The 10,165-nt window shown below is 36.4% G+C and overlaps 1 protein-coding gene across 2 annotated transcripts in view; it reads left to right on the forward strand.

The window, feature by feature from the left end:
- The window catches only part of LOC134231356 (zinc finger protein 624-like), an 11,674-nt gene extending 1,963 nt beyond the window's left edge, over positions 1–9,711 (forward strand). For both annotated transcript variants that reach the window (XM_062713304.1, XM_062713306.1), the window contains exons 2-4: positions 3,044–3,156; positions 4,068–4,126; positions 4,562–9,711. In XM_062713304.1, coding sequence (XP_062569288.1) covers positions 4,562–8,530 — 3,969 coding nt within the window. In that variant the 5' untranslated portion in view covers positions 3,044–3,156; positions 4,068–4,126 and the 3' untranslated portion in view covers positions 8,531–9,711. The remainder of the gene's footprint in view (positions 1–3,043; positions 3,157–4,067; positions 4,127–4,561) is intronic.
- Positions 9,712–10,165: the final 454 nt, after the last annotated feature.

Genomic DNA, 10,165 nt, shown 5'->3' on the forward strand with positions numbered 1-10,165 from the left:
AGATAATCTAGAAAAGTTTAAAACTTTTCTTGGGACAAGCCCTCACTACAGGGTGGAATACTTTCCATATACCTTCGATGTAGCAGACAATTGTAGAATCACTCTAAAATGATTTATGAGAAAAAACTGATTTAGATTAAAAGTAATCCAATCAATCATATTTTTCTGTGACTGTGGATACCTTTTACCCCCAAAAATTCCATTTTCGGATGGGGACTTCCCCTTGATAGATAATCCTGGCTGTGAATAATGCTCTTGCAATTAGGTATCAATCTATCAACCATGTGAAGTTTCAGTTTAGTATTTTTGCAAAAATGTATAATTAAAGGATATCATTCAGTCATTTGCTACATTTGCCCATTTAATTAATAGCATATTATTTTAACTGTAAGATTGGACATATGCTCTTATTAAATGATCAGGAATTTTGGTGCTCTGTGATTGGTCTAGAGACCTTTTCCTGAGATGTACCTCAGAGTGAGTTCACCTCATATGACGTTCTGGGTGGTTTATTTGGGGGTTTTCCCTCTTGACCAACCATACGTTTGCTTACAGTTTTTTCGACCAATCAGATTGCGTGTTTCAAAGCATGTGTTGGTGTGAATGTAAACATGTCAGACGCCAGTACCAAGGAGATTAAATGCTTTTAAAAGTAAATGGTTGAGTATTGATTGTTTAATGATATTGTTTTCCAGTTTTAACTACTAGTTGTTTAGCTGCAGATCTGTAGCTATCCGGAAAAATATATATTGATAGCAACATGAAAAAAAAGTGATGATTATTTCTTCCAAATTCTTACCTCAATTAAGATTTGCTTTTATTACCGAATTATCTTTGAAACCAAAATGCAGTATATATTGAAATGTTCGATGATGACAATATCAGGGTCAGGAGGACTATTAACAACAATTATGACGAATGTTTTGTTGTGGAAAGATTCAAAGAATATGTTAGGAACACACGGTTAGTAATATTTTGAGATTACAGTTTTAGGAACATGCAGAAATAAATCGAAAACCGAGCGCACTTTTTTTTGCGCAATAAATATACAGTTTTTTCAATGGGTGGCACTGTAGCTATCCGGTCTATCAATATATATTTTTCCGGATAGCTACAGATCTGCAGCTACTAGTTGTTAAGCTGTTGAAGTATAACAACATGTAAAAAGTGATGTTACACTTTGCATTTTATTATGAGTGTTTATATTTGATGGAGACAACAACGCAAGTGTCAAAATTGTTGTAAAATTCCTGAACATTTAATAAAACGGTTGTTGACTTTTGAATTCGGTCTACTCGTGACTATACGGACCTGGTCAGGTATTGGTTAACCTCGGCCTTTGGCCTCGGTCAACCAATACCTGACCAGGTCCGTATAGTCATGAGTTCGGCCTCGGTCAACCAATACCTGACCAGGTCTGTATAGTCACGAGTAGACCTCATCAAAAGTCAATAACTGTATAATATTAGCCAGTTTTATTTTTATATATTGAACACTCGAAATGATCTTGTGGGCTTGAACATGTAGAAATTACATTTAGTACACAGTATTAACATGATTAAAGGAAAGACTTTCTGATCTGTTATCACGATATGTTTGGGGAAAGTAAATGTTTCAACATGTTCAATAGGATACACATTTGAATATCAATTCATTTTGATTTGTTGATTCAGCCGTAGTTGTCCTTATGTTTTACATAACCTGATTGGGTGGCATAGGAGTTTGGAATAATATGAACTTAACAGATAGAGCAAAACAGATTATTGTGTATCAGAAACACCTGTCATTTGTCCATTGAATAATTCTCCAAGTTTCTGAATTTGCAAAATCATTGGACAGGTTCACGATTTCAGTATCCAAATGAGTGGATCATTATCCACACAAAATCAAGGCTATATCTTATATTACAACTCATAAAATCCTTCTTCATTTTATGGATTTATCAGTCCCTATTAAATTTGTTTGAAGAGTTTCTGTCTTAATAACATGTTTAATGAGCATAGAAATAGGCACCCAGGAACATTTTCCTTTTATTGTCAGTATTTGTTTATTTCTATTAGTTAAAAAAATGAGCCCCCAAAAATATGTTGGATTATTTATTTAAAGTTTCCACTATTTACCAAGAGTAGATGTGAATCTGGAAAAATTCAGTGCTTACAATGTTTAAACCTACACTTCCAGTTCCATCTATGAAGATTGCTTTCTAAAACGTTACCATTCTGTCATTTACATAAGTTATAAATGTCAGGATTGGTTGAGTCGGGAGAGGGGGGGGGGGGTGTTACGCTTTATGTATCAGTTGGCATTGGTAGTATAAAGTTTTAAAAAGTAATTGTTTGAAATTAAAAATGATCTAAATATCAAATGTGGAAGACTTCAACCTATCCTATATTTGTGAGCGAATGAGCTTATTAGAGAAAATCAGTTATCTACAGAGCTACTGTATGATGGATTGTAGGAAATAGGGGTAGGGGGTCATGACCACAGTGAGCATGTTGCAAACATACTTCATTTCTGATTTTTTTTCTATGTAGAATTTTTTTTAAAATAAAAATTTCATATTTATGATTTCATATTTATTGAAATTAATGTCAAAATGGTGCATCAAGGGGCATATGTCATGCTACCATTACTGGATGATGTGTTTCAGAGTCCAACTTATATTAACTTATTGATACTTTTGGAACATTTGAACTTAGCATAGAATATGCCAATATAGTTGACTAGTTTTAATGCTAATTCAGTATTTCAGTGATAATATATTTTATCCATTTTGTAACACTAGAGGACATCATTCTGCTTTTTAAAAAGATCATCTTATTGAAAAACTAAGGTTGCCTCCAAAAGCAGGTGATCAGATTATTATATTACCCTTTTCTCCAAGTGTAAATGAAAATGACCCCAAAAACATTTAATATCTTCTCTTTTTTTTTTTTTTTTTTGGTTAACGGCATCTGTTAAGATATTAATTTGATACAAAAAAGTTTCTAACAATGATAAAATAACACATAATTTCATTTCAAATTTGTCTCCTCTTTTTCAGGTAGATGAAGTCCTCTGACCCCAGCATAAAGAATGTATGACAATTAACAACTGTCTCGTCATCATCTGCAGAGGGGAGACTGAGAGAAATGACCTTGACCTTGGAAATCTGAGGTAAAAACTTGCTGCAGACAGCTGTCAGTTTTAGCACAGAAATGGCCACTTGACAGCCTTGTCTCACATGATTTATAGACCCCCAGCTTCAGGAGAAACAACCTTTTTTGCCTGCATTTTTTGTATTTTTTTTAACTTGGATTTTAAAACATAAGCTGTCATGTGACTTTGGCAGGTCTCTTATGTCATACTGAGGCAGCTGCCTGGTAAAGAGCAGGGAGTGAAGGCTGGTCATTTGTTTTACATGCAGACATTTGTCACCTTGGAATATATTGTGTGCAGTCCTGTACTGTGCTACACAGCTGCCCCCATAGTTTTTGCAAAGCATTTTTCTCTTCTTTTTCCCCGTCTTTTTTTAAGAGAATACACATTTATTAAAGTTGTGTTATATAAAAAAAACTAACTTTCTGTACTTGGATGTGGGAAAAAAAGAAAGAAAAATGTAAAAAGAACTGACCTAAAGAGTTAATCTTAAAGATCAGTCAAATATCAATGTACTTATAGATCCTTTTTTGTAATGGGCAAGGGAATAGAGAAATTATTCAATTTTTGAGAATTCACGAGGTCTTTAGATGAACAGTTTTACATGTACATTGTATATCAGCAATGTGAAAATAAAAATGTTAGAGGCCTAATTTGAATTTGCGCATAGTGCTTCTCAACAAATTACTTGTAAAAATTCCTAACATATATTTAAGAATCTACAATAACTTTTTTCCATGTGTCTCTCTAAAAATGCTTTCACAAATCATTGACTTAAAAAAATAATACCACTATAAGTATTTTTTCATCATTTCAATAAAAATTTGACAATGCTTGATTGTCATATAGTGATACTTTAAAACAATGTATTTCAGTATTTTGATGATGAAATATAAAGTGGATGAATAATCTGTCAGTACTATTTACAGATTGGAATAAAGTAAAATCAGAAGAGGAGATCTAAAGAGGAATACATAGAGAGTTCAAGGTATAAATCATGTTAATGAAGCTTTCAAGATTTCTTAATTATCAGGTACTGTAAATTTTATTACAACATCAACTTTGCAAAAGTTTAGTCTGAAAATAAAAAAGAGTTATTGTCATGCATTAAACAAAAAAGCAAGGTATCAGAACAAAAAAATTCATTATAAACTGCCAAAGTATGGAATTTTCAACAACTTCAGAGAGTACGCATATATATTTGCAGCTTTTGTAAGAGTAGTCTAACATCAAATAAAAATTAAAAGTACAAATCAAGAATTGCAGAACAATTTCAGATAAAATTGATATTGACTAATTTACATAACATTTCTTGAGGATTACTTAACTAAGAGCTATAACAATGTTTTACTGCAGATTTTTAGTTCTTTTATATGAACAGGGACCTTGCTCATCCCTATGTTTTTCTTTTATGGATTTTCAGATGGATGAAGAAATGTTTGACATGCATGTCTGCCTGGTCTGTCAGTCGACAGTGGTGGGTCTACTCAACTATATCAACCACAAAAAGTACGACTGTCCGGGAAAGAAGATCATCCCAGCGGTCCCCACCAGCGGTGCCTCACCCCCGTCCCAGTCCCCACCCTGTAGCAGTGTCCCCACCAGCCAGGTGGAGACTCAGGTGGTGGGGACCATCACCGTCCTCAGTGAGAAGTCTGAGGACTACATGGGAGGACTCCATCTTCTGGCCAGTCAGTGTCAGCCCACAACTGAACAGGAGACGGTTCTGACATCTTCCTTTAAAAATCTCAACGACACTCAGGCAAACATCTCCACGGATCCCAGCAGCCTGGCCTCGGAACCTATACCACAGAATCTGATGATGCAGCGCAGTCTCAGTCAGCAGAATTCCATTACAGTAGCACATAGCCTGGGTATTGAACAGAATGGTCTTCCAAATTCCAATTCCACTGTGGGTCTGTCTGATCAAGAACTAGCTGTTGTGATTGATTTCTCCACAGAAAAGAGTGATAATTTTAGTCCAAGCAATGGACAAGGGGTGGATCCAAACGTTGTTATGTCTGATGCCACAAGTAAAGAAAAACCAGACTTCTTCTCTTCCCTTGCTCTTCAGAGTAAATCTTCAACGTCCAAAGATTCTGGACATAACGAGGGCATGTTTGGAGACCAAGGGCACAACAGCATAAATGAACTTCCTATAGCAAATATCCTTAACAGTTTGAATTTCAGTGATGATGATTTAGATTTTGATGAAGATTTCCTAGAGGAAGCTTTTTCTGACGAGTCGGACGGTGACTTTCCGCCACCCGAGCACACTCGCGGAAAGTGGAAACCTGGAGAGGGGCCACATCATTCCACAGGTGGAAAGTGGCGATCCCAGAGGACTATAATAAGCACAGGTGGGAAGTGGAAACCAGGCATGGATAGAGAAGGTGGAGGAAAGGGGAAAGGAAAGCATATAAAAACAAGATCCAGCGAGTCAGCTTCAGATTATTATTGTGGTACGTGTGATATGTCTTTCAAATCTAGATACATTTACTCTGCTCATTGTGGTGGGAAAACACACAAGAAAAAGAGACGATCGGGTAAGAAAATGTACGAAGATGAAGACGAAACCATGACTGAGGAAAGGGAAGAAAATGCTGACGAACAAGAGGAGAAACATGATGAAAAAGAGGCAGAAACAGCTTCCACTCAGAATGAGCAAGACAAAAATGCAGAGGAAAGTAAAGAAAACACTGCTTCTGTGGAGCTGGCTGAAGTTCCAGTCACAATTAAACCCAAAAAGGAAATCACAGAACATGAGTGTAAAATCTGTGATCAGAAATTTGCCAACTTGTATGTTTTAACAAGACATTTGTTATCTAAAAAACACAAAAACAGAGCAAAAGGGGAGAAAGACACTATAAGGACCCTTGAGCAGTACCACAAATTTATTGTTCGACTGAGTCCATTCCAATGTGGGTTATGTCAGTACTACTTTAATCAAGAAAATGACTTGATAGCTCACCTGAAAGAAAATGTCCACAGGAACAATTGTAAGAAACTGCCAGGAGAATTGATGTGTACTTTGTGTCAGTATAGTTGTCATACAAATGAGGATATGATTTATCACATGATCAATGACATAAGCCATAGAGAGGCTGCATTAAAAGGGAGAAAACTCTGCATCATCAAAGAAAAGTGGTTTATGGCTGCCTGTAAGTTCTGCAAAAAGAAGATGCACTCAAGGGTACACATGAAGAGGCATGTGAGGTCAAAGCATAGGAAGGAGCTCAATTCTGTGGGTCACATTATAGGAGATACCCAGATAGATGAAGTCGGAGAATTTTCTTGCAGCGAGTGCAACAACAGGAAATTCAAAACTTACAATGCCTTTGTGATTCACATGAACCGGCGTCACGGAGACAGCGATGCAGCCATTTGTGAACTCTGCAACAAAGTTTTATCAGGAAGGAATAGTTTCTCACAGCACATGAAGAGCAAGAAGCATAAGAAGAAGGAAATGATGAGATACTTAGGGAAGAAAGAGGGAAAATTTGAAGAGGTGAAGGAAGAGAATGAAGGGGCTGTAAAGGAAGAAGACAAGGAGGTGAAGAGTGAGGAAATGAAGAATGAACAAGGAGAGGAAGAAGAAGGAGAGGAGGATAAATACACCACACTGAAGTACAACACCCAGAAACCTCCCGTCCCAGGAATGTATGAACGAGCACACAACAATCACCATCTGAAAAAGCCCCGAGGCCCATACAAGAAAAGAGGCAAGAAACTTACAGATAAGCCAGCTCAAGAAAAGATCTTCAAGTGTAATCATTGTGATTACATGGTGAACAAGTATGCTGACCTTCGACCTCACTACATGGAGGCTCATTCTAAGGAGATTCTAGTCTGTGAGCTTTGTGACATTACTTTTCTCAATGAGAAAGCACTGAAGCTTCACTATTCTGGAAAGCAACATCAGGCCAATTTAGCTACAGTGGAAGATAACAATACCAATGAGGAAGGAGAACCAAGCATCTTCCATTGCCACATCTGTAACAAGAGATTCACAGATGAAGCCTGGAAGCAGTTCCACATTGATGTTTATCATCTGCATCCAAACTCAGAGGAGCTGCTGGTTAAGGAACTGGGAAGGCCCGACATAACATGGGAGAAATACAAAGACTTCTTAGAGACCGTTAAGAACTGTGAAAGGAATGAGAGAATACCTTGCAAGGAGTGTGGAAAAGAATTGAAGAAGGATTACATGTTGGAGCATTTACGTCTTCACTCTGGTGATCGTCCATTCAAATGTCGCTACTGTAACCTTGGTTTCATGTCGCCATTGTCTCTGAGGCGCCATCTGCTGACTCACCTGGGACTGACAGAGAGGAGCTGTGATATATGTGGAAAGAAGTACAAGAAAGTGGAGTCTTACAGGGAACACATGAGGCAGCATGCAATGGAGAAACAGGGAGTGCAGAAGCTTATGTGTGATGTCTGTGGAATGTCTTTCTACCTCCAACGTCAGCTTAAGCACCACATGCGTCGACATGGAGAGAAAAAATTCAAATGTGGAGTTCCAGACTGCCACTGGAGTTTCTATTTTGCCAATGAACTTGATGCTCACATGAAGTCCCATACCAAACACCGCCCATTTCTCTGTGACCAGTGTGGGTACTCGGCAGGGACTAAAAATAGACTGCTGCGTCACAGCCGTACTCACACTGGAGAGAGAAACTTCCACTGTGAATACTGTACCTACAAAGCCGGTACTAGAACTCATCTTCGTCGTCATATGAGAATCCATATTGGTTCAAAACCATACAAGTGCCCATACTGCGATTATTCATGTAACACTCATGAAAACATCCGCAAGCATATAATGAAGACTAAAAAGCACGAGGGACTGTTTATCTACCCCTGCAAGTTCTGTGAATGGGGTTCTAACACCGTGAATGAATTCCGTGCTCACTCCAAAATAAACCATCCAGAACATTACGATGATGAGAAGTACGAAGGCATCGCAGCAGTCATGGGATTGTACGTCAAGGAGGAAGATCTCCAGAAACCTACAGAGGGCATGAAAATCAACCCAGTTAAAGAACGGAAGGCAAGGGAACCTTCATCTCAACCCCCGGAGAAGAAAATCAAAGCGGAGAGTATGTCCCAGTCAGTGGAGGAACCCATCATAGTCGTGCCGAGTTACTCCCAGGAGGAAGTGGTAGAGCATTATGGGACTGTGGACTACCACATTCCGTACAGTGGCCAGAACGACACGGATATCAGCCGACCCTGGAATCCAACGTCTCAGATAGAAACGGAGCGGGCGGTGAGGACCGTTATCGTTCCGTCGACATCCGGTGAAACTGTTATCACGTACGAGTACGAAACAAGGGAGATGACCCCTAACGGGCCTGGAATACAAGGGGAAATTTATTACACCAGTTAGCAAAAAGATCTAACATGTTAGGTTGTTAAAGTTTTTTTTCACTATTAATATAAACCATAATTAACCTATTGCTCAGATTTAAGAAACCCATTAAGGAAATGTTAAAAGTAGTCCAATTTGGTCAAAGTCAAAAAAAATATGTAAAACATTTTCTTGGAATAACGTTTCTAAATAGACGTCTAATTTTGCAGACATTATACCAGGTAATTTTTTGGTAGGTCTTAATTCATCAAGAGGCCAAAGGCCTTGACTTGTCATTTTTTGTATGCATTCTATAAAAGGTTGTTTATGCCAAAATCATGTATTGTTATGAAATGTGTCCTTTTGCATATTATTTTGTTATAAAATCTTCAGTACTTTTGCATTACCACTAGTTTTTAGGTTTGCTATATCTTATTTGTATCTTTAATGTGCTACCTGATATTTTTTGGTAGTTAAAATTTTGTATGTGCCATAAAAATTGCATACTACAAACTTTGTATTAAAATGATAAGATCTAAACCTGTTTGAATTTACGATTGCAAGGTTTTCAGACATTTTTTTCATAAAATATATACAAGCAATTAAAATTACTTAAGAAATGCAGAATTCCTTACATTTACTTTACTGTGAAAGGGGCACAACTACATGTATACATTCTTTTTCATTTATTTGCAAAACGAGGAAATTTTTGGAAAAGTGTTTTAGGAATTCTACAAGCATTTATGTACAATAATTGTTTTCTGGCCTCTCAAAAAATTTTATAAATTAGAAATATATTACTATTAAACACATATTACTGCAGTGAGAGAATTAAAAAAAAAGGAAAAATTAATAGCAATAGATATTTTTGCCAACAAATGGAAATTATTGTCTTGTTTATATTCTAACATTTTAGTGCTTTGGCTTTTCATTTTACCAGCACAAAATTAAATGTACCAATTTGCTTGTATGTTTTGAATTTTAATATATTACTGGGATTTTAATATGTCCATTCAATCAAACTTTGACCTTGTTATGTTGGAACATAATAGAACAGTTGGATATATGTAAGAGTAATTTTAATCAGAATGAAAATAATTTTATGCATATTGAATTTTCTGATGATAAACTGTTTTGTTTTTAATCAAACTTTGATAAACATCTAATTTTTGTACATACAATTCCTAAAAAAAAAAACTTGATAATAAACTATTTTACCTATTCTTACTTATTATATCGGAAATCAACTCGTAGAAGAAAAATTATTGCTAAAAGAATTTTAGATTCTAATCTGTGATGAATTTTTCACTGTTAAAAGTGAATTAATGAAACAAAAGTTTATAGAAGGATCTCGTACGTTATTCCACAAGACGTCAGTGGAGCAGAAATTGCTATCATTGCTATCACTTCAGATTAAGGTCATACGCAATGTAGTTTGAACTTTATTGGGTTCTTCCCTGGAGTTGAAGAGTTCCACTAAATGAAGGACCTGTGTGCAATACTTTTAATGTGTAAACCTCTTCTTACACAAATGATGAAAAATACCTCCCTAAAAACATCCCTAAATGTATTTTCCATGCAAGTTTGGTCACCAAAGGGCTTAAGAGTTCCTTGGGAATGAAACCTGGTCATTCTTATAGAAAAATGTTGGTTCAAAATGCAGCATCTGAAACC

The sequence above is a fragment of the Saccostrea cucullata genome, unplaced genomic scaffold (assembly GCF_032062105.1).
Source record: "Saccostrea cucullata isolate Sc308-1 unplaced genomic scaffold, CSIRO_AGI_Scuc_v1 ctg104, whole genome shotgun sequence".
NCBI classification, from domain to species: Eukaryota; Metazoa; Mollusca; class Bivalvia; order Ostreida; family Ostreidae; genus Saccostrea; species Saccostrea cuccullata.